Here is a 23,991-nt window from a genome sequence, read left to right on the forward strand (position 1 = left end):
CAATTACTCAAAATCCTGTTTATCTTGACTCTAAGAGTACTGTACATTCACTTTCCAATAACTTTGGTTTGAAATGTCCAATTTGAATGAATGAACTCTCATTTTAAAGATCACATACTCAGGTATTTGAAAATACCAATAAATGGAATTTCAATTTTTGCTACAACTTAGCCATTTTGCCACAACATGCCTCATATACACAATGTGAGTACATTCTAGTTTATTCAACCATGAACAAAATATTAATATATTTTCTCCATGATTTAACTGTACTTATTAAGAGTAGCTACATCATCAAAGGGCCCTCTAATTCATACTATAAACACTGTATAAATATCAATGTAGACCTTATATAATATATTATTAATATTTCCCTACCTTCTCATACTATCATCATTAACCTCCTTAGCATCTGACAAATGTGAAAACACTGCATTCATCTTCTCTTTGAACTGACTCTGAACAACAGTCTGAAATTGACCAAAAGGTTCATTTGCATACTTATTTAAATATTCCCATCTTCTGTACATGTATGTAATAATAATAATAATAATATTAATACTGTGTTTTTATAATGCCTGGAGAATCACAGATATTAAATATATTTCCACACAATATCAGCTAACACTAAGTGGCTCATTTATGGAAAACTCACGAAGTTGAGGGTACGAGTCTCAAACACAGTGTCGAACGCTTCCAATATTCATAATTCTTTTGAACAAGATTTAAAAAAAGGCTTACCTTAATGATCTTGAAGAATGTCTGTCGATCATCCTCATCCACAAGTCTATCGTAGAAGACACGGTACACCTCATGTACCCACAATCGTATCAGTTTCTTAGCACCCTCGTTTCCAGATGGCACGCATCTTGGCCCAATAAGGAGAATCCCCTGGACGACCCGAGCAAAATCCCGTAAGTTGAATAAGTAGTGAGATTTGGTAGGAGTCGGTAGAAAGTTTGAGATCGATTCCATATACACTGCAGTGGTTGCGTACACCATTATCTATTTGTGAAAGTAAAATGTGTGACTCCCAGAGGCCGGAGATATTGAATATCATCTTAACTAAAAATCTACAATTGAACTCCATTATCATCATCATTTTCATTACCATCATTATAGCAGAAGCAACAGCAACAAACACACAAATTGTATTCAAATCAGACTTCAGCCGTGTCATATGACATGCCTAAATATGGTCATGATAACGTCACATCATGACCAGGTTGCACAATAACCTTACCCTGGAATACCGTTTTAAACTGGTCTCAAATCCTTTGTCGAAATGCCAATCCATGATCGGTGAGAAGATCTTCTTCATCGTCTCTTCATCGAATGAGTCAATTGCGATGATGTTAAAGTGTCTTAAGAACCGCGACGTCACCGTGTTCCTACCTCCACCTGGTGGACCCATAGCTGACACCATGATGATGTCAATCAACTTTAATACGCTTGTATCCTTACGGTCGAACCAGTATCCGTGATCAATCCACTGTCGCAGCAACTCAATTGGTGGTTGCGCGCCATATTTCTCTTTAGCAGGCATGTTGAGGTCATCAACGAAGACAATAGTTTTCTTCCCTAGTGGTGGACCATATGTCCCCTTCTTTCGTCGGTCTAACTTCGAGAAAATGATATCCTGTGTCTGGTTTGCACTCGTTTGGGCTGAGAAGTTTACATTATTCGGGATATAATTCTGTGTAGCGAGTTCAATCAGAAAGTTATTGGTGATCGCTGACTTTCCTGTACCAGTTGGTCCAACAAACAGAAGTGGTTTACCCTGAAGGAGCAGCTTACGTAGGAAATAAAGTTGTCTCTCAGTGTCCACTGTTTTGATGATGAGCTCATTAACCTATAAAAAATATTTTGAAATATTTTAATAATATAAACAACATGTATTTTTATCTTAACTGATAACTAAATTGAGCAAAAATTAAATTAAATTAAAAATCTTTTTTTTCCCTTTTTTCATGCCTTTTGGCAGAGTTGACCCCACTAAAAATTCTTTTTATTTCTAGAATCCCTAAGCCTTATAATTCAATATCTTCTAAAGACACCTCTATCTATTTTCTGACAATTTCTCTGTTTTTAACCAGAAAATTTGTAAGGTTTTCCATAATATTTCTTATGTTTCTTTGCGCAGGGCTTTTTCATTTTGCTATTATTGCTTCACGCCTTTTTTGACATTTTATTAATAATTATTTTTGCCAGTTGCTTTAATGTGTTTGTTTTTTCTTACTGATGTATGTTTTTTGTGCTTCTCTTTTTCCATATCAATAATATAAATATTTTTATACGTTTATTTTATTGCTAATCCATTTGGTAAGTGGCAGGTTACCCACTGTTGGGTGAGACTTGAAATAAAATAAAAATAAATAATTATTGACAACAATGTAACCCAACTATAACTTAGTTGCAATATACAAAAAAAGGAACTCTATCAAAATTACAAACCAATATTAATGTGATAGGTGAAAAGAAGGATAAAGAATAATGATCATCAATGTTAATATGGAAAAAAAGAGAGAAAAATGGATCATAGCTACTTCTGAGACAGAGATGAGTTGTCTTACCATAACCTGTTTGGTAGGATCATCCTTGAATGAAGCATGAATGAGGATCACAAGAGTGTAGATGAAGAACAGCAAAAAAATATCCAATGAACCAAAGAATAACAATAATGTTAGTTGTAGCCACAGCATAAAATCACACATATGATTAATATATATGAAGAAAAAAATATATTCAAGATTAGAAAAAATGTTAGTCAGAGCTTAACTCTTATCTCATGTCATGTAGTTTAATATTGATTTTTTTTTCAAAATATTTGTATATTCCAAGAGTGGCAACCAGATGCAACCGATAAATAAGATGAATAAACAACACTTTTAATCTTTATCATTTCTGTATATACGCCTTGCACACACACAAACTCTTCCACACCCACATGGTAAAGTTTTATTAGAAATTATAAACTAATTCATACCAAACATAAAAAAAAGAACAGTTACATTCACATGGAAGTCAAAAGAAAAATGTATCAATAGCAAAATACAAAAAAATGCAATAAAGAGCAGTCAGTTAGAATCACAAGAATATAAAGCCCTGTCCAGACTATGCGACATGCCTAAATATGATCATGATGACATCACATCATGACCATATATATAGGCACATAATGACCATATATAGGCACATAATGACCATATATAGGCACATCATGACTATATATGGCCATACAACATTTTTTTTGTCAAAGAAAATTTGATGGTCTAGACAGAGCTTACAATTATTGTTTTTTTTTAGTAATTAGAATATCTGAAGATACCACAAAAAAATAATAGATTCACACATTTCCATGCTACAAGATCATTTCCTACCTGTGTTTTGACCCCTAGGTTTGGCTTTTCCACTAGGTTTTCCCAAGAAGTCCAGGATCCATAGGTTTTCCGCATGAACACAAAATCATAGACAGATCCTTTTTTGGGGATGATCAGGCTACGCTGAAATTTTAAGTCCTTGGGACGTGGGTACTTCCCGGTTGTGTCCATGTCACAGAGTTGCTTGAAGAATTCACTGAAGCTGTAGAAAGAGGATAGCAGATTGATGGGTATGAATAACAAATTTGCAACACACATACTGTATATATGTATAAACGGTATTGTGAATGTAATATTTTTTTTATATACATAATTTTTATGTTTTAATATCTCTTTTTTGTATTTACAGCATGTATACTGCATTGTACACAATAAGACAATAAGAATATTATATTTATCTTATATATTTTTACTACATCAAAATAGATGGAGCTACATGCCTTGTTTACTATGGACTGTAAAAAATATACTGCCCTCTATGGCAGTTTGTTATTATTGGCAGTTATAGGGGCCTCTTACACAAATTGTGTCTTTTCATATCTTATAATACTCTATTTTTATTAAAGTTTGATGTTAAATATCCTAGATTTAAGAAATGTGGAAACAATACGTAAACCTACTTGTCTCTTGATGATCCGTCAACGACGGCTCCCACGGACCAAACAAGGCTAAACAGGAAGTAACACACTACCATATTTGTCCGTTCCTCGTTCAATTTTTGATCTGATAATGACGGACTTGAGTTTTCTGGATCCTCCTGCTCTTCAATCAAATCATCATCGGAATCCTCCCTGGAATAGAGAAGTGATGTACATAGATCTTGTGTCAAACGGAGAAGGACAAGATGGAGTTACGAAAATTATATTAATGTTTGGTTTGTAAAGTAATGAAATTAGACCTAAAAATGAGATAGGGGGTTGCAACTCTTTGTTGAGCATTTCGCATGTCTGGTAAAAGGTATTTTATCTAAGACTCTCTCTCTCTCTCTCCACTCAGGGGTATAAGTGGGTAGGTGGGCAGGATAAAAAAACTGATATAGGATCCTAAACCCAGGATTAATCAGTTTGCAAGCATCTTTCACAACCAAGCAACAGGTCCAATATAAACAAATGGTGGTTATCATAAATTATTAACTGACTCACAAAATGGTGGTTGAGGAATAACAAAAATAATTTACAGAATCAAGGTAACTTTGAATTTTTTTTAACCCGTTATTTTCAAAATATATCAAGCTGGAGAAAAAGAAAACAAATTATTAACAGACACAAGATGACAATGGAAGGGGAGACTGTCATGCATTCAGATATAAGAGAATTGGAAAATATCAAACAGAGGCAGAAATCAATGAAGAAAAAATTATTGTTACCACTTTACAATTTCACCATCAAAGTCTGGATGCTCTCTACATCTAAATAATGTAACATTGTGAGCACAAACAAAATATAAATAAATTGTGAAAATACATATAATTTCAGAAAAAATAAAATATATATGAATTGTAAAATTACTTGAAATTTGAGGAAAGAAAGAAGGTGCAAAGGTTTTAAGTAAACATGGTGATACAAAGATGTCAGAGAAATGTCAACAAGACAAAATCTCAATCAACTACAGGCAGGAGAAAGAAATTAACAAATGGGTTGCTAACTCGAGGTAAGATGTCTCTGCAGTGAGCCTAGGTATACTGTATGCAAAAATTTCTGTGAGACCGATATTGATTTCCAGATGTCGCTGCAGGGGCAGAATGGGGCGTGCCAGCCCTGGTCCCCACTTTTCGAAAGTTAAAAAAAAAAAAAGAAAGAAAAATTTGATCACCAAAACGTCTCAGAGTTTATTTTTGGGCGTCTAGAAAACAACAATTTCCAGCAACCCCTGGGATAGTACTGTCTCGATCAGCCCCCCCTTTCGGCCCCCTTTTTGGACATCTCTGGATCTGCCCCTGCACTGTGCAAATTCTTTTTTTAGAATAAACATAGAGAGTTCTTTAATGTGCACATTGATTCATATGCCACCAAAGTTATAAAAAATGCTTGTACAAGACCTTTAGATGCAACACAAGAGAAGCAACAAGGAAGGAACCAAAAAACCTCTCAGTGGGTGGCTGAGAGTTATTGTTCCTGCTTCTTGTGCTGAAGCCCCCGGATCAAACCCGGCCAGCGTCGGGTCTTATTTGGAGTCTGGTTGCTTAGATCCTCGAATAACCCTCATATTGAGAGTTAGGCGGGTTAAGGGCAATGTTTGTATCCGTATGTGTCTGTTATATACAGTAGTAGTTAAGTTGGGTGGCGCTGCACTTCGGTTGCCACGGATTACCCCAAATTTCTGAATTCATATTAGAATGAGGGCAAATAAAAAATTCTTATTTATTTATTTTATTTAGCACACAAAGTGGGTACTAACAATTTAACTAACTATTCTTCTCTCTATATAAACATAGTATATATTGAAAATTTTAAAAAACATGAATGCATACTGAAAGTTGATGGTCACAACAAATAATGTTGATTATATATAGCACTTTCTAAAAATTAAAGCCTGTTTGTATAAATCAACACTATGATAAACAACATTACAACCAATGTAATTCACATATTAAAAAGCAGTAAAATTCAAATGAGCAACAACTTTAACAAAACTCACCAAATAATTACAAAGAAATGAGAAAAAAATGAAATGAAAATGAAGGAAATTATTAAAAATGAAAAAGACATGAAATGTGGAGAAATAAATAGCAAACAAACATACAACAGCCTTACCTATTTCTGATAAAACTGAAAGCAAACATGAAGCATGTGTCACATGATGCACAACAATATTATGTGGAGAAAACAATAAACAATTATATTAATGGTAAACAGCAATACATTAATACATTATTATAATATATTAGTATATGTGTATATTTAATAGAGTATACACATATACTAATATATTAGTATATGTGTATATTTAATAGAGTATAAATATTTTTTCTTTCCCATTCACTTCGCTCTCCAATTCGAGATCACCTTTGGGACGTAAAAATTTGGATGGTCTCGGTCTGCAATTTGAGGGGTAGCTTTGTGTTAAAAGATTGAAGATTGTTTTTTGGTTCTTATATAAGCGGTCTCAAATTAGAGGGGTTTCGGATTAGAGGGGTCTCAAATTGGAGGGTGCACTGTATTTCTTTTAAGTTAAAAGCTGTTAATCTCAGTTTTTTATTTCATGTATGTAAAGAAATTATTTTAAAATACCACATTTTTTTATTTTGAAAAAAAGTTCTTAATAGGAAATTGGCCAAATTTGTATACATGAAATTGACTAAAATCATTAGTAGGGGCTCACATTTTAAAACAGTGAGTTAAAATCTTTACAATAATATACTGTACTTCAATATAAACACATATACCATGTAAACGCATATTAAAATGATAATTAGTTGTGAAATTGAGTTCCCATATATTTTGTAAAATAAAATCATGTTCATTGTTAAATTTTGTCCTTGTGTAAAAATTGGTGAAGTTATGTAAAAGTTATTTATTGGGTGACAACCAATATACACCACCAAGTAGCTCAAAAATATAATAATAATAATTAATAATTAATCTTATCAAACATTGTTAAGTCTCATAGTCACAAATCAAATAGTGAATGGAATGTTTTACAATCATCAGTGAATACACTAATATGGCAAATGAAAAGTTAATCAAGCAAAAACCAATTAAAATGCATGTATTAAGAAATTCATATACCACACATACTTAACAGACTTAATAATTAATAAATATCTTAAGTAATACCATAAGACATTCTCATATTCACAATAAACGCATGTACTCGTATCAAATGGTGAAGTCATACATAAAATCATAAATTTTTGTTTCTTACATATCTTAACATATTAATTAAATTTTAAGTGTTACATAATTATTAAGTTTCATTCTGACTACGACATATACGCACGCCACTGCAAATTAAGATAACGCTTGGATTCTTACCGCACGTCATTCAACAAGCATCCGTAAAGTTTGATCATGGAAATCGTCAAGTGCATTGGTGATGCTTGAACGATCAGACGACAATTCTTGGTCACATGATGTAGACATGGTGGTAGCAACCATTCATAGAGAAGCTATTGAGAATCAAAAATTGAAATTAAACTAGAAAGTCGGTTAAGGCACCCTGACACAAATTAAATTAGAATGTCGGTTAAGACATCCTGACACAAATTTTAGTTTTGCACTACCCCGCATTACGGTGTGCGAAAGTGTGCCATTTAGTGGGATGCAGCTCAGTCAACAACAATAATCGTGGTGCATAGTTGCGTTATTTGTCAAGCCTAAGTTACAAACACTTCACAAAATGCTTTAACATCATAATACCTGAGCTCTTCGCTCAGGCCATATACTTCCGCTGGATTTCTTCATAGGTTCCATAACACTATCCAGCTATTATTACTATCCAATTATCATTACTATCCACCAATGCAATTTGCACAATATTTATAGTCAATCAGGCTGCATGACTATGTGTATCCCGTGTGTTGCAAATCGGATGGACTATGCACATGTCTATGCCTTATACTGCTGCAACATATTCTACTTTTCCTTTATTTACCTTGATTGTCATTTTCTGTTGTTTGTTTATGAAGTCAGGTACATCATTCTCTAACCAGGATGTAACTAGGGGTGACCAGCCAAGTTGCAATGGTTCCATGTAAATCATACCACACCTGTTCAGAAGAAACCATTTGGGCTCATTATTAATCTTTACTATAATATATAATACACTGTCTACTGCCCTCTATTTTCAATCAAATATAATATGTAATTCTACAAATTATACCCTCTGTTATGAAAATAATGAACACTACAAGCTCTTTATATGTAATGTACCCAACAACTATGATTTTTTTAATGGAAGCCATTTTTTTTATTCTACAGCTCACCTGCTGACTGTTGCTGGTGATGCCTGTTCCAAGTCTCTGGGTTCAAAGATCATGTTTTGCTTGTTGTTCATCTGGATAATTTCACCACTCATTAGGCAAAGCTGGAAAATAAAAAAGCTGCATGAGAATTAACAAATCAAAGTATACTTGTTTCTTCCAACCTGGAAGGTGTCACTATATGTTTGTTGTTCATAGGAAAAAACAAAATTTTGAACAACAGTTTCAAATGATGACAAAATGCTATCTGAAACTCATGTGATATGATGAAAACTATAGACAACTAAAAATTAGCAAACTGCCATTTCTTTGGAACCCACAGAGAGTGTGGACTGGTTCTCTTTCTAATGTTTAGAAGACACAGATTGAGACACCCTTAATGGAGTTGGGAATTGTAATACAACTTAATGCAAATAAGACAATGAAAATAATCCAGTTAATCTAAAAACTTTAACCTAACTGCTAGCTAACTAATTTAAATACCTTTTTATTGTCGTCTAACACAGTGTTCATGTTCTCTATCCAGACAGCATCCACAGGGCCGTCGAAGACCAACCACTTACGATCATCTGAAGTGTTACTTGCATGTTCACGGAAGATATTGGCCAGGACACCATCTGACCATTCATGGGAGATGGGGTCAAATCTACCGTATAACTGACCCATTGTAATAGCCTTTGGATTCATGATTCGATAGTCAACCTGAAAGATTTGAGGTCAACGGTGATAAACTTGTAGTAAGAGAAAGCTACTTGAATAAACTAACAATAACAAGGCTTCCTTCGCAGATATTAAGTGCATTTTTTATGTCAAACTGACTAAATAAATTGTTAGTTTGGATAATTGGTAAATGTTAATAATCAGAACAATAATTAAACCCCATCTTTTTGCTTCATTCTCTTACCATGTACTCTTCCATTTCTTTGTTGACACAGAGATCATGAAGAGCGTCAGCCAACACCTTGAATGCACTTGTTTTTCCACCAATGGTTTCACCAACGATCATTAAACCATGCCTCACCAATATCATCTCATAGATCTAATCATATAAATATACTTAATAATAATCATGTTTTGTATACATTATAAACAGTAAAAGTAAAATAACCTTGAGAATATATAACCTGCCAATGTGCATTGAGCATTTTCATCTGAGCATTGTGTTTAAATTCAAAACCAGAATTTTTTCTCATGACTATAAAACATCACGCCCTAGCCTGGTATTTAGACTTTATTGTAAAACATCACATCTATCCTACAAGTGGTGAGCCTTCATTCATCTTTACGCTTGATGAAAATAGAAACATCCTCTGTTCCCATCTTATTATTGGCTGCGGCATGCCTGACTATTAGTACTATCATGTCAAAATGTGGGCCTGTAGGATTATTATAGTATCTACATCTTACCTGGACAATCTTTTCAATGAACCAGGGCACAGGCTGCAGACCTCTCTTTGATATGTTGGTAATAAGAGCATTTTCTAAAGTGCTTCGATCTGGCTTGGGTAACTCCAAGCCTGGGAACAGATCCGATATTATGCCTTCGAAGAGGGGAATGTCAGGAGAAAGAAACTGCCAAGACAAAGAGGATGTATGAAATGGTGTAATAATTATTATCTAGAGCACTCATCACACTGACATCATTTAATATTTATCATTATTACTAATGTCACCATCCAGCTAAGAATCATGAACACTACATACATTAGCATAGAGTACCATTACAAGGTACAACTTGGATATCATGTATGGTATGTACCTTTGGTAAGTTAACATCCTTGATTGACCGCAACACCAGAACATCTTCTGGTGTGTCTGGGAATTTGAGCTTGAGGTTGCCAGCAGCTGTTAAGACAGACTTCACTGCCCTCATGCCATAATCATAATGATGTTGGGAAGACAACTGTGGAGAAAAGAGAAAAGAATGTCAAGTGAGCCTGAACACTGAGGTAAAATTCATATTCATTTTCTAAAATCTTCATTCTCTATACACCATGATGGCATAGTTCTGTTGTCAGTAGAAATAGATCTGGATTAGTAAATTCTTTTGATAAACCATCACTACCAACATCTCAATCTATACAATCATACAAATAATATATGTTTACCTGTTCTGAACATAATTTGTAAGTGGCTACAATTTTGGTAGCTAAGCCTCTTGCACACACAAACCCCATTGAGTAAAGGCTAATAGCAGCAATCAAGGCATAATCAGGAACCATCATGGCAACAGTACGGAACAATACCTTAAAAAAAAAAACACACGCAAGTTTAAAATTTTATAATTTGTAACTGTCCATCATTCTACTGTCATGTGATAGTTGTAAATTCTAAGTCAGAGGTTTTGCCTATAGATTACATGATATCAAATAGCACGATGAGGCTAGGACATTTGTGGAATCCTTCATACTGTATAAAAAATGACCAATCAAATAGTCTACTTCTACTTGACTTTGACCTCTATGCTAATATATTCAAATCAATGACATAATTTCTTCTGACCTTCAAATTGTCAGGCAGCTCAGCTCTACCAGCATACCCAGGGTTCATTGTAATGAACATAGTGCAGGAGGGATCCAATGAGATCTTGGTTCCTTCAAATACAAACATCTCTTTCCGCTCTGCCACTGCCCTCTGGATGCTTTGGATCTGCTGAGCAACCACTGACAGAACCTGAAAATTGACAATGGTTTTTGTCCAATTAAAATGCTTTTAATGCATGTTGTGACTGCAGTTATATGTTCATACTTTTTATTATACATTTATTATCTGTATTCATTCATTACTTCAATTTTTCTTTTCTTACCTTATATGTTTATATTGTATTTAAAGAGCATTGCGTTTTACAAAGGCTTAGCCTTCTGCAATTTCCTTTTTTCCACTATTTATGGTGTTCTGTGTACATGTTCAATGTATATTTTGTAATTTGCTGTAAATGTGTGGAAATAAAAGTGAATTGAATTGAATTAATCTATGAGTGAGTTACATACCTGGATAAACTTAACACAACTGTTTCCTACAGTCTGAATGTGCCAAAATATATACCATACATCAAAGCTACCCATTGCCTTACACCATTCCCTATTCCTCTTTCTGTTGGACATCGTAATACAGAAGTAACCATAATATAAACATTATACCTGCTATACTGTAAACTAACCTCCAATTCAATCCTGTTGAACTCATCAAAACATGCCCATGCACCTGACTGGGCAAGACCCTTGAAGAACTTTCCCATAGCTTTGTAGTCCAGGCCATCAGAACAGTTAAACACAACACACTACCAAGGCAAATGGAGATAATTATTTAGGATATGTTTATAAATTTAAATAAATAAAAAAACAAAAATAAGTTTCATTATAAACTGAGATTCATTTATTAAAGTTCACATTGAAATTTAAGTCATCACTTTGGTTTAAAAAATACAAATATAGATAGTGTGTATATATGGTACAATATATATATAGGTGAATACAGTTACTTTAGGTCTGCAGGCTAACCTGTTTTGCAACTGCCTTTGCAAGATCTTTACATGTTTCTGTTTTCCCAGTACCAGCTGGGCCTTCTGGCGCACCTCCAAGATTCAAAAGCAACGCTCCCATTAGAGTTCTGAAATTTAAATAAAAACAAATATCAATTGATGTTCCTCAATGTCACCTGACAGCCACATGACTGTTAATTCTAACAGTGAGAGGGCGTGTCCAGATATAGAGTGCATGACAGCCAATCATATGATGAACTGGACAGGATACTTAAATTCAATGATCAATGAATACATGTAAACACAAATTATGATTTGTACTTTCATATATAATTTATCATTAATTTTTTTTTAACTGACCTATAGCAACGATCTGTAAGTGGTGTAATCACAAGCCTCCCAGTGTTGCCTAGATACTCATAACCATATGGTACTGTTGTGGTGATCATACGAACAGCTACAGTGCTCTCTTCAAAGTAATATCGAAGCTGACTGATCCATGCAAAGCAGAGCGGGTCGCTGACATTGTTTTCATGGAGACTGGTTACTACATCACGGGCTACAAATGAAAATAAAATATTTTCTGAATTGTGGAAAATTCTGTGAAAAAATGTTAACTACCCACATTCAACTTATTGATTGCTTATGCTGAATTGAATGCAACTTACCATGTACATCTATGACAATGAGCGCCCCCAATGTTGTACGGGTCATTCTGGACTGCTTGCCTCGCACTAAACACACAATGTCATCAATTTGTTTATTGCACTGGCCTAAATACATCTTCAATCCATCCTTCTTACATATGGCCTGATTGGATGGAAGAAAAGCACAATGAATTATAATACAGTCAAATAGCAAATACCTATCGCTGTCAATAAGACATAATTTTATTTAATTTAATTATTATTAAAATCAAGATTAATCAATACCATGTATAATTATTATTGAAATATTCAGAACACGTTTTTGCATAGTGCATTACATTTGTATTTAAAACTAATTGAAACTTGGTACCTCGGTAACATCTAATGTCCAGTAGGTAGTGCTGACAGCCAGCACAATCTGGCCCGGCCATTTTAAGACCCAACTCTCTCTGGGGGCATCAGCATATGCCTCCATTGATTTAATCATCTCCTCCTGCAAGCTCTTCTTCATCATATCTTCAACCTGATAAAATGAGATTTAAAAACCTTTTAAAATGAAAACCCTCAAATAGATTACCAGTCTAAGCAATAAGCATTGAGGTATTAATGCAACTGTTGGAAAATGTCCTTTCATTCAAATTTTCAATTGACAGATTACAGCTTACTCTGTTTTTCCTAAAAAGACATATCACATAATGCCAATCTTAGAGAAAGGTTCCTTCACATGAACCTGATGTTGACGGGGACACATGCAAAAATTTCCACAGCATGCATCCTGAGTACCATGGATTCAGAGTACCATTTAATCTTGTATGAATCAGACTTAAATTATTTGGTTTTAAAATTAAATCTGTTTTTAGTCATGAAACAAATATCTAGGATTAGAACTTAGAACTTCGGAACTGGAAGGCAAGCACATTTACCCATCTTTCTTCTCATTACCTGAATGAGCCACTTCTCAACAAGTCCCTTTGCATCTGCCGGTATAATCTTATTACACAGAGTCACTGTCTCTTTCTCTGCTGATTCCATTGCAACAATCTCCTTCTCTTCTGTGAACGTTAGTTGTGCAATTCCTTCAAAACACTTCTTAAGATGTGGTTGAACACGGAGAGGGTCTTTGGTTTCTGAGAGGATCTCAAGCAGTTCATCATTGGACAGGAAGAAGAACCTATAGGGAAGAACAGGTCAGTCAAGAGTGAAGATTTTAATATTTGGCCCACAGTTCCCAATGTATGTGATCTGATCTGGCTTTGCGATAAATATATACAAAATATGTTTACATTTCTATAATTTGATATTTTTCTCACCTTGGAAAGAACAATCTCTTTTTTTCTAAGTAATCATTGAGTCCTCTTTGAATATTATCGAGAAGACTCTCAGAATGCTGCAGATTCTCCAGCATCTGATCTTGAGATGTCACCACTAGAGCATTAGTGTTCTTCACAGAGGTTGTCATGATCTCTTTCCTGCATATACACCAATTGCAGTAAATAATTACAAAAAATAGCAATGAGTACAATTTTTAAAACAATATTAACAATTTTGTCTCTTTTCTCCCTAAATCGTAAAAAAAAATCTTACCAATTAGCATCAACTGTTGTGAACATCTCTCCTTCAATTGGAATTTGTCGGCGGATATCTTCAGAACCAAAAATAGGTTCCAGATAAAGCCATGCTGCTTGAACCTTCAACCAAGAATCAAGAATGTCTCGCATGCGATGCTGAAAATGAGATAGTTGGAATAAGTGAGCTAAAGGAGCTGTAAGAATGTCAATAACAGCATATGATTACTGCCATCAAATAATAGACACAAGTTATAGTAAAATTAAATATTCTAGTTGATATACTTTATCAGTTGTAATTATGCAACCAAAATGCAAAAAAAAGAGTAATGATGGCAACAACAGAGTTGTCAAGATCTCAATGAAAGTTAAAATAATGTCACTGCAATCAATACTCACCAGACCAACTTCCCAGTCTTTGATCTCAGTCTCAAATGGTGCAATGAATGGTGATCCTCTCATCGTGGATGTCTTGACTACATGATCCTCCAGAAGCACTTGGATGTCATCTGGTGCAGAGAGAATACTCAACTGGGTGTCCTTGTACTGAGTGAAGTTGAAGTTCATCTCTTCCCAGTCACTCTTCATCTTGATCAAGGCCTTACAAATAAAATTAGAATGGAACATTAGAGCATGTTTTTAATCTGTAAGATTGATCATGACTGCCTGTGGGTTGTGAGGTGCCTAAGTATGTAGGGTGCAGCGCTTCGTATCTGCAAAGAAAGGCGCCTTATAAATGACCTGTTTGGATTAAATTGAATGCATGATGCAAATAGGTAAGGAGAGAACTAGATGATGACATGGAAGTTGTTACAATGTCTTTACCTTTTCTAATGCATATTCTTTGCTAGCTTGTGAGCTGATTTCAGTGAGATCTTCTAAGTTCTTTTCTAGGCCCATCTGCAAACGTTCAATCAAGGGTGTATCTGGTAAAGGTGTTATATCAAATCCAACCTAAAGGAGACAAAATATGAATAAAAAAATGTCACAGAAATTATAAATTTATATAGTTTATTAAATTATTTAACTTATTTAATTTATTTTTATATATTTCAATACAAGCTCTCTAACCTAGTGGTACCTGTATGATCGATCACATATGCTTGAAATGAGGTGATTTCTAACCATTATTGTCACCTATTTTTTCATTAATCATAATAATCGTAATCATTTAAAAGGGTGAAACCTGGATAATTTTAAAGACATAAATTATCGCTTTTGGGTAACCATCAAGAAAATGGCTTTACCTTCTGACTCATCATGTCCCAATGGCGCTGTTTGATTCCTGGATTACAAAGAGCGTTAATAAGTGGCATGTTAATCTTGAACTTCTCCAACTTCCCTTTGAGAGTTGCTGCGGCACGCATCGGACCAATGAACTCTGGATGCGCAAAGATTTTTGTCAGCTTATAACTTGTCTTCCACATGCTCTGTACTTCTTCTTCAACATCCTCTGCATTAACCTCCAAGAGGGGACCATTCATCCACTTGTCATACACCAGATGGAATTTGACGGCAGCATTCCAGAGTCTGTCATATGGTTCCTTTGCTTCCTTCATCTCATCCAGCTGAGGGTACAAACTTATCTCACCCACATCCAGCATCTGTTCCTCTTTATTGATATTCAATTTCTTTAATGAAATAAAGCAATCATAAATTGATTAATTCTACACAAAATCATTCTTATCATTACCTAAAAAAAAGAAGGAAACACCAATAATAAATTCTACATCATCACTATCCTTATCTACTAAAAGCATCAGCGTCCAAACTATAAATACTGACCTCCTTGTAGAACTCATCAAGTTTCTGATCAATGACAATCAAGGTGTCTTGGTAACTCTGGGCTTCTGACATGCGGTCTTTAGACTTGAATGCTTTCACTTCATCTGTTACCTCTTTCTTGATTCGAGCTGTGAATCTCTTCTTCCAATCATTGAGTTTTGAAACAGCGTAGTCATGTTCCTTCTGAAGCTTAGTTTCACTGTCAATCAAATTAAGAATTTAATTAATTGTTTATTAATTGTTTATCATTATAAAATATGTTGAAAGCAAGCGAAACATACCTTCCCATGTAGTTTTTAGTTTTTTTTTTATATCTGAGTAGTAGGTGATCCACTCTCATTTTTGGCATGACTATATACATTATATCAAGCATGTGTAAGAAAAGAATATGTAAGAATTTGTTCTTTTCCACAAAAATAAACCACAAAAACAATATTGCAGAATTTTATTGAATTATATTAACTTTCAACCAAAAATTAAATTTAAAACAAATATTTTCTTTCCCAAATTACAGATACATATATACACCATTCAAATATTATTTCCATAAATTGGCTGATAATAAATTTTAGAATTTTATTTGTACCAGCAAAAACTGATTGTTGTAGTCCCATTAAATAGTTTATTGGAATCATTCTATACTAATCTGATTCAATTCGATATTATTCAAAACACACACTTATAAAATAAATTTCAGTCAGTTTATCCAGGTAGGTATCAACAAAGTATTATCATCTTCGTCATCATCATAAATATTTCTAGCTCTATTACCTGTTCCGTATCAATGGTATAATCCTATTTGGCCAGGTAAAAGTATTGTCATTCAGCATCACATCATCTTTAGTCAGGTAAGCATAATCCATCAGAAAGAGAAGGTTTGAGGCTGCAATCTCCAGTTTCTCCCTCAGCTGCAGAAGCTGCCCAGTACGAAGCCTGTCCACATACTCCTGAAGACTCACCAGTTGATGCGTGCTCTCTGACTGTGCGGTGATCTTGCGCACAATGCCATCGTATTCCTGACAGATGCTACGGTTGAACTTGCGACTTGTGATCGTAATCCGGTCAATCATGATGGCTGCCAGGTGTCGAGCTCTTGCAATTAGCCACTGAGCAAAAGAAATGCAATTTGTTGTAAAGATGTTTATTTCTATCAAAGATGAAATAGTATGAGTACTACAAAATGGGGATACATCTAACAATGCCATCCAATGGTTTTACACAACTGCCCAAAAAAAAATTAGGCTGTTATCCTAAAAACCAGTAACCAAAATATGAAATTTTTAAAATATATTCTTTGTTCTCCACATTGTAAGCTTTAAAATGATTTGTCATTTATTATAACTTACAGTTGCCAAAGTTTTAAGTAAAAGTATTATGGCTTCTCTATACTGAAGTATGCAATATTGTCACATTATTATGATGATTACAGTTTGACAATTAGTAGCAGTATGCTGGTTTTGGAAAGTCTTAATCAGAAAAGCCCCTCAGTAGTTTCAATTGCACATAACTATGTCAAAGGTCAGTGCATTTATACTTTAATAGTATAAATTGGAGTGTATGAACACTCTAATTAACCTATAAAATGCAATACATGATGGATAAATGATTGTAAATGTTTGTGTAGATAAACATAAAATGTTCATTTGAATCTATGTGATGTCTATGTGAGGTTACAAAATTCTTACGCTGTTGATTGTGTTGCAATCCAAAAGAAAAAGATGCATCGGCACAAATACAGGAAGCAGTGCTGCCTCATCAGCCATAGATTTCAGCTTTTCAATTTCACGAACATAATCACGAAGATGTTGTTCTTTGTTGATGAACCTCTCAACTATGGTGTCTGACTGTTTTGATAGTAAATATTCAAATGGATTGTATACACTGATGTATCTGGAGAGAAAGAACAATGAAGAAACAATAATAAAAAGAAAATAAGATTAGAAACGTTGCGAGACAACTGATAATAAACAAATTAATTACAACCTAATATCAATCATCTTGACAAAAAATTGAAACTGGTTTATATCCATCTCTTTTATAGTGAATCAAAACATTTTATATCATAACATAATAATACATATTGTAATATAGTTAATTAATCAATATATGAGTTTCAATGAATTGTGGATTCACAGGCATATGCTCTTAAATTATGAGTAACAAAAAACATGAACTACAATTTTTACATGAATTTAAGTAAACATTTTGCTATAAGGGGATGATATGTACCCCACATTAGGATTTAGTAAAAATCATTACCTTTGTTATTTATTTAGTAGAAATAATAATAATAGTAATGATTGCACTTTCTTATTTTCCCTCACCTATTTGGCCCATGGCTGTTAGTTTGTATCACCTCCTCTATTCGTTGCTTAGCAACTTCAACGATCTCCTCATCTTTTTTCACAGTACTGATAAATTGAATTTTCACGTTGTCAACGTATTCAAAGAGCTTTGACTCAATCCGGGGGAACTGTTCCATGCTTTGAACCATTGTATCAACAGCCTGATGGATGATGGCGGTGACCTCATCAAATGGCGGCACAAACTGACACGTCACCTTCTCCATGTATTCTTCCATGAAGAATGTAAACGGATGCTCCATTGCCGGAAAACGAAGATTGCTTTCCTGGTAATTACTATCATAGTTGTTCCCTTTGGAATACAGTTCTAACCATGCGACAAGATCATAGATTGATTTCTTGATACCCCTCCGCATGCACTTTGACATTAGCGTTGCTATGGAGCCAAAGAAGCTGTCCATTTCATTCATTCTAGATTCCTGAGGAAAAGTAAAATATTTTCTTTTAATAATATTCTTATACAAGTACCACACAAGTAGACAGTCATTACCATTATAATAATTCTAGTAATTACTCTACTCATACATACTTACATATAGATCCATGTTACCGGTTATATATATTTCCTTTTAATAATATTTTAATACAAGTACCATACCAGTACATAGCCATTACCATTAAAATAATTCTAGTATCCACTGTATTTGAATCTGCATGAATGCATACACATAACGTTATAATTAATATATTAGTTTATATATACACACTGTATTCCAAAGTACAATATATGAACAATCAATAAAATGTTTTAGATTTAGATTGTTTAATGCTAACATCAGCAGATGAAGCTTTCTATATAAATACAGTTTTTTTTAAATATTGTAATTTTAAAAAACAAAGTTAAATGCAATTAGAATTGAATCAATATACCTCATCATCTGGCATTAAATCTTCAATATTTTTTCTCTGATCACCGACAATTTCCGCACACTCTACCAGCCATTCTCTCTCCAGCCTCTGCCGCCCTCGATGACACGACTCAACAACATGGTCAAAGAACTTTTCCAATGTAATTGGCTGAAGCGCTTTTAAACCTGGGATATCTATAAGCCTAAAATTGATGTACCTGAAAACAAGATATAGGATGACTTCAAAAAGGTCACACAGGTGAAATTGCAGCAATTGTGTTTAAAAGGTATTCTCATCTGTAATTACGTAATTACATGCATTTAAAAACGTCATGAAAACAAGTACTGAGATATCGCTTAAGGAAGAGTTACTATGGGTTCAATTACAATAGCAGTAGGCATCATCAAGTGTTTGTTTAACAGGAACTGATGTGTAGATACAATAATTCCTTCAACAATTGATTATTTTCGTGGAATTTCTATACTTTTCAGATGATGACTTGAATGTAAATTTACTCTGTGGAAATGAAATGCCACAATTTGCGTCACATGGAAAAAAATGAGTACTGTCTGTATGATTACCCTTTAAGGTAATTAAATCAATATAAATACAACTGCATTGTCAGTCAGAACATAAAATCAATCAAATTCAAATTAATTGTGACATAATTAGACCAATAAAATTCAGGAAATAGTAAGTATTGTCAAGGAAGAAGTACAGTACTATACTTAGAAATCCTTACACTTACATGAAGGAGTTTTGGTACAATAATGATAATAATATTAACATTTATATATCGCTTATTACGAAGGTGTCATAGATCCACAAGGCATCTGCAGGGTCTCACAGCGCTCAATGAAAAAGTATTTATGAAAAAAAGATATCGTACTTTGGGTCATTTTTTGTTAACTAATCCATAGAAAAAATAATTTCTTAGCTTAAGGTTTCACTTGAAAGTCGCAACCTATCATTATTTTAAAGAAACAATTATTCATCCACAATTTCTGTTGAAAAATTAATCACTCTGGGCCCTTCATCCTGTGACTGGTCAAGATAAATTATAATGTGTGAATGCTAATTTAAATCCAATGCAGACATGCCTACTGCATTTCAAAATTTTTTTAAAATCTGTCTATTGTAAAAAGTCTGTTAGTGTTTACATTATGAAGTTTTCGTATGAAAATATCTGTGATCATGCTATATATTGTATGGGTATGATATTACATCATCATGCACATATATGGGCAAATGCAAAACAATATTTTCCTAAAAAAATATAAAAGGCACAACATCATTTTATTAAAAACACAAATACGTCTAACTTTGTTTCCCATAAGAAGAGAATAGCCGCCATGACTGGATTTGTGATGTAAAGTTGTCTTTCCATGAAATTCCTGGCGTTGATTACAGCTGATTTCCATGGAAACATCTCCCTTCCAGCAGGATTTGAAATCTTGGAAGGCAATGGAATACCCAGTCTAACTTGCTCTTGGGGGTCCTTTAAAATGTAGTCCAGCATGCTTTGCTTCACACTTGATGTGTAATCTTCACGCATCTCCTAAATTAGAAAATCAACATTTCAAAAAGTTTAAAAATCACATTTTTTAGAAGAATAACTGTCAATATGTGAAGATGTGCTACCTGCACTCAGTTCTGTAGAAACTATTAAAATATTAATCTACACAAATACTGTCTCTTATACACATCTAGATGTGTATAAGAGACAGGCCTGATGGATGATGGCGGTGACGTACTATATAGGATATTTTAAGGTTTAGTGTTTTTGTTTTAAATTTTTATTTCAATTTAGTGATGCAAATTTATAACCATATTATTTGAATAAACACTTTATGTCATGGCACCTTGAACTCTGACCCTAAATTGGTGTGATGCTCTAGAAGTTTTACCAACTGTATATCCAGACCTAGATTCAAAAATGATAAAAAATAATATTAAGAAATAAACTTATATTATTGTTAGGAAAAAGACTTTCTCACCTCTGTTACATTTTCCAAGCACTGCTGAAGGAAGTCCGTTTTGAGATGCTGTGGTATAAATCGATAAGCACCATGTATCCATTCATTACACAATCCTGCCACAGAACTGGTGTCAATTGAATCTTTAAGCAGGCTGTAATATCTGCAGAAAAGAGAAAGACACGTCTTGCAGACAAAGTTAAAAAAAGTAGGAAGACAATGGCCATAATCAGTAACGGATTCAAGTCGGCCAGCACCACCCAAATCCCACTCCCCACCCCCCCACACCAAAAAAAAAAAAATTTCGAAATAAAACAATTTAATGGAGAAAACCAGAAAATTAAAAAAATGACAGTGCCATTTCTGGACACCTACAGGTGCCATGGTCGTAGATGAGTGAAGATTTTACTGTCACTATGATGATGGTGACGAGTCGAATTAATCAAAGACATTTGTTAAATTTCTTACCTTCCTCTGTCAGGTTCTTCAGGTGTGGGTGGTCTTGATAAACCTGTAGTAGAAAATGTGTATGAAGGGAACTCAACACCAAGGACAGCCAGTGCATCCACATCAAACTCTCTCCTTGCGGTGTCAGCATCAGTTGTGGAATTCCTCTTTGGACGTTCAGAATCTAGATTTAAAAAAAAACCATTATTAATCCACAAGGAGATCATAAAAATCAAGGAAAAGGGGTGGATCCAGAGTAAAATCCATCCCTGAGGCCAACAATGATTAGGAAGCTATGAAGGTTTAAAAATATACAGGTTTCCATCCAATTAAAGACCACTTTCGCCACTAGTGTTTCCCTGGTCTTTAGCAGCTTTAGTCTCTAATTAGAATAATGATAATAAAAGACAATTGTTAATATGGGACCACAGAAAAGTGTCTTTAATTGGAGGGGTCTTTCATTTCAATATATTCTCATTCATAAATGGTTTATACTTTGTATCAAAGTTGTAAATAAATGTTAGAATTCAGATACATGTACTGTACAATAATGTATAATGATAAATATATTTATTCAACTGATTCATATTGAAATACCATAAAATTCTCTACCCCCACTATATACGGGTTTGCACATATATAGTCATCCCAAATGTCTGTCTTACCATTTGTAGGTGATGCTTGTACTCCATCTAGGCTACCATGCCCACTATCCTGCCGTCTGTTATTATTCCCGGATGAACTTGAGGATGCAGAAGATTCATCATGCGACTCTCCCCTGCTCTGGAGCACTCGTGTCACCTCTACTTGACCAGGGCGCTGACGTGAGCTCGTCGATGGTCTTGAGTTCCCATTGAGACCAGCTTCAAGACGTGAGTTGAGATCTTGCCGCCTGCTGAGTGGTCCTAATCGAGGAGAGGTATAACCATTGCGAGGGCTGGTTGGTGGGGTACCATTAATTGGGGGTAGGGTACTTGAGATTGTGTAGGTCCCCGACTGAGTTGATGTGTAAGGTCTTTGTGTTGATGAACCGGAGGTTGGTGCATGTCTTCGTCTGTTATTGGTTTCCTTTGAGCTGAAAAACAATTGCATGATGATAAAATTGTTATTGATTTTATTTAATTTATTTCATTTTTATCCAAACTATTAGAATCTTCCAAAAAAAATACTACTGTATGAATATTGATGAGGTTTACAGATACTATGAGTAGCCTAAATCATCAAATTGAAACAATTTTATCAAAATGTTGACATTCTCAATATACTGTAAACAACAATTCTTTTGAGTTCACAATCTACATGGTATACCACAAGCATTTATTATTATTATTATAATTATGACTAACATGATCAATATCACATCATGGTTATTCATTCAATGAATATTATATTGTCATTATTGTTATAATATCATTCTCATTAACTTCGCCACCACTTTCATTATTATCCTCATCCTCATAATCAGATGTGCAACAGAATACATCACATGTTTGCACTTAGAAGCAACAATTTGGCAATGTTAAGCTGTCCAGATTATTAAATTTTCTTTGATATAAACTGTTGTATGCCCATATATAGTCATGATGTACCTATATATGGTCATGATGTCATGTCATTTACGCATATCGCATGATTTTGTCAAATAAAATTTGATAGTCTGGACCTTAAAGATATTAAGTTTCCTAACACTCCCTTAGTGAAACATACAGTGTCCTCATGACACTATATCACAAAAACCCTTTATTAAATATTTGCTTTAAATTCTTTTATTGTTAACATTTACATTCTGCCTAGGATAATACAACTACAGTTCTAAAGCAGGTTGAAGACTCCCTTGAGTCTTGTGTATTACCATTTGGTTAGCCTAGCAACCCATATAAAATTTGTGTGAATCTAAAGCTCATGTCAACACGGTCAAATTAGTAGAGAACTTTTGGTTCAGTTTCTCATTTTGACAGGAGTTATGTAGACAATTAATATTCCCTAGCCACACTAGGGAATATGATAAATAACTTATCAACTCATAGAAATTTTGGAGGCAATCTAAATAAGGGTTATACTGATAGGATCTATTCCTATACAGGTACAGGTACCTACCATTTCTAAAATATCTATACTTTGATGCAAGCTTTTGGGGTTATTATCATTTGGTAAGCCAAGCAATAAGATAACTGACAAATTGAAGAATATTTTCATTTCAATGACAAGAGAGTTCATACAGTACCTAAAAAATGAATCATTAAAGTATAAATAATAATCATTTATAGGAAATTCATTGTTTAATGTTCTATACAAATACAAATATTCACTCTGACCTTTATTTCCAAAGAGATTTATATATTTTTTTAAAGCTCCCTACTCCCTCCCCCATCCACACCCCCAAAAGAATATACAATTAAAAAATAAAAAAGATCACAGATGTCATTTTCATTTTTTTGTCAGATTAGATTGGCTTTTTCCAAAAGTGTAAACACACTGTTAATCCTATTTTGATGCGATTTTGTGCATCAGGAAAATATCATTTGAGTGTTACACCGAACACTTAGTACACTCAAAAATACTTGCGAAAAAAATGTT

At 34.0% G+C, this 23,991-nt stretch overlaps 1 protein-coding gene across 18 annotated transcripts in view; it reads right to left on the bottom strand.

Annotated features, from left to right (window-relative positions):
• LOC117115109 (dynein heavy chain 3, axonemal-like) overlaps positions 1-23,991 on the bottom strand; it is a 65,429-nt gene that overhangs the window by 27,705 nt on the left and 13,733 nt on the right. For 14 of the 18 annotated variants that reach the window (XM_033258795.1, XM_033258794.1, XM_033258786.1 and 11 more), the window contains exons 5-40: positions 22,080-22,489; positions 21,436-21,598; positions 20,989-21,130; positions 20,314-20,549; positions 19,013-19,208; positions 18,104-18,561; positions 17,465-17,669; positions 16,551-16,885; positions 15,780-15,978; positions 15,242-15,625; positions 14,820-14,948; positions 14,394-14,594; positions 14,014-14,153; positions 13,740-13,898; positions 13,372-13,600; positions 12,800-12,952; positions 12,451-12,592; positions 12,143-12,341; positions 11,802-11,910; positions 11,462-11,581; positions 10,804-10,974; positions 10,410-10,547; positions 10,061-10,204; positions 9,709-9,873; positions 9,206-9,340; positions 8,785-9,003; positions 8,305-8,405; positions 7,974-8,088; positions 7,355-7,488; positions 6,134-6,148; positions 4,001-4,171; positions 3,381-3,582; positions 2,574-2,597; positions 1,244-1,852; positions 742-1,005; positions 379-470 (exon numbers count right to left, since the gene is read on the bottom strand). In XM_033258795.1, the coding sequence (XP_033114686.1) occupies positions 379-470; positions 742-1,005; positions 1,244-1,852; positions 2,574-2,597; positions 3,381-3,582; positions 4,001-4,171; positions 6,134-6,148; positions 7,355-7,488; positions 7,974-8,088; positions 8,305-8,405; positions 8,785-9,003; positions 9,206-9,340; positions 9,709-9,873; positions 10,061-10,204; positions 10,410-10,547; positions 10,804-10,974; positions 11,462-11,581; positions 11,802-11,910; positions 12,143-12,341; positions 12,451-12,592; positions 12,800-12,952; positions 13,372-13,600; positions 13,740-13,898; positions 14,014-14,153; positions 14,394-14,594; positions 14,820-14,948; positions 15,242-15,625; positions 15,780-15,978; positions 16,551-16,885; positions 17,465-17,669; positions 18,104-18,561; positions 19,013-19,208; positions 20,314-20,549; positions 20,989-21,130; positions 21,436-21,598; positions 22,080-22,489 (7,008 nt within the window). The remainder of the gene's footprint in view (positions 1-378; positions 471-741; positions 1,006-1,243; positions 1,853-2,573; positions 2,598-3,380; positions 3,583-4,000; positions 4,172-6,133; positions 6,149-7,354; positions 7,489-7,973; positions 8,089-8,304; positions 8,406-8,784; positions 9,004-9,205; positions 9,341-9,708; positions 9,874-10,060; positions 10,205-10,409; positions 10,548-10,803; positions 10,975-11,461; positions 11,582-11,801; positions 11,911-12,142; positions 12,342-12,450; positions 12,593-12,799; positions 12,953-13,371; positions 13,601-13,739; positions 13,899-14,013; positions 14,154-14,393; positions 14,595-14,819; positions 14,949-15,241; positions 15,626-15,779; positions 15,979-16,550; positions 16,886-17,464; positions 17,670-18,103; positions 18,562-19,012; positions 19,209-20,313; positions 20,550-20,988; positions 21,131-21,435; positions 21,599-22,079; positions 22,490-23,991) is intronic. The other 4 variants (XM_033258796.1, XM_033258787.1, XM_033258782.1 and 1 more) reach the window with 2 other exon arrangements.

This window comes from Anneissia japonica, unplaced genomic scaffold (assembly GCF_011630105.1).
Source record: "Anneissia japonica isolate Jap-2015-1 unplaced genomic scaffold, ASM1163010v1 scaffold24_len2511860_cov200, whole genome shotgun sequence".
NCBI lineage: Eukaryota > Metazoa > Echinodermata > Crinoidea > Comatulida > Comatulidae > Anneissia > Anneissia japonica.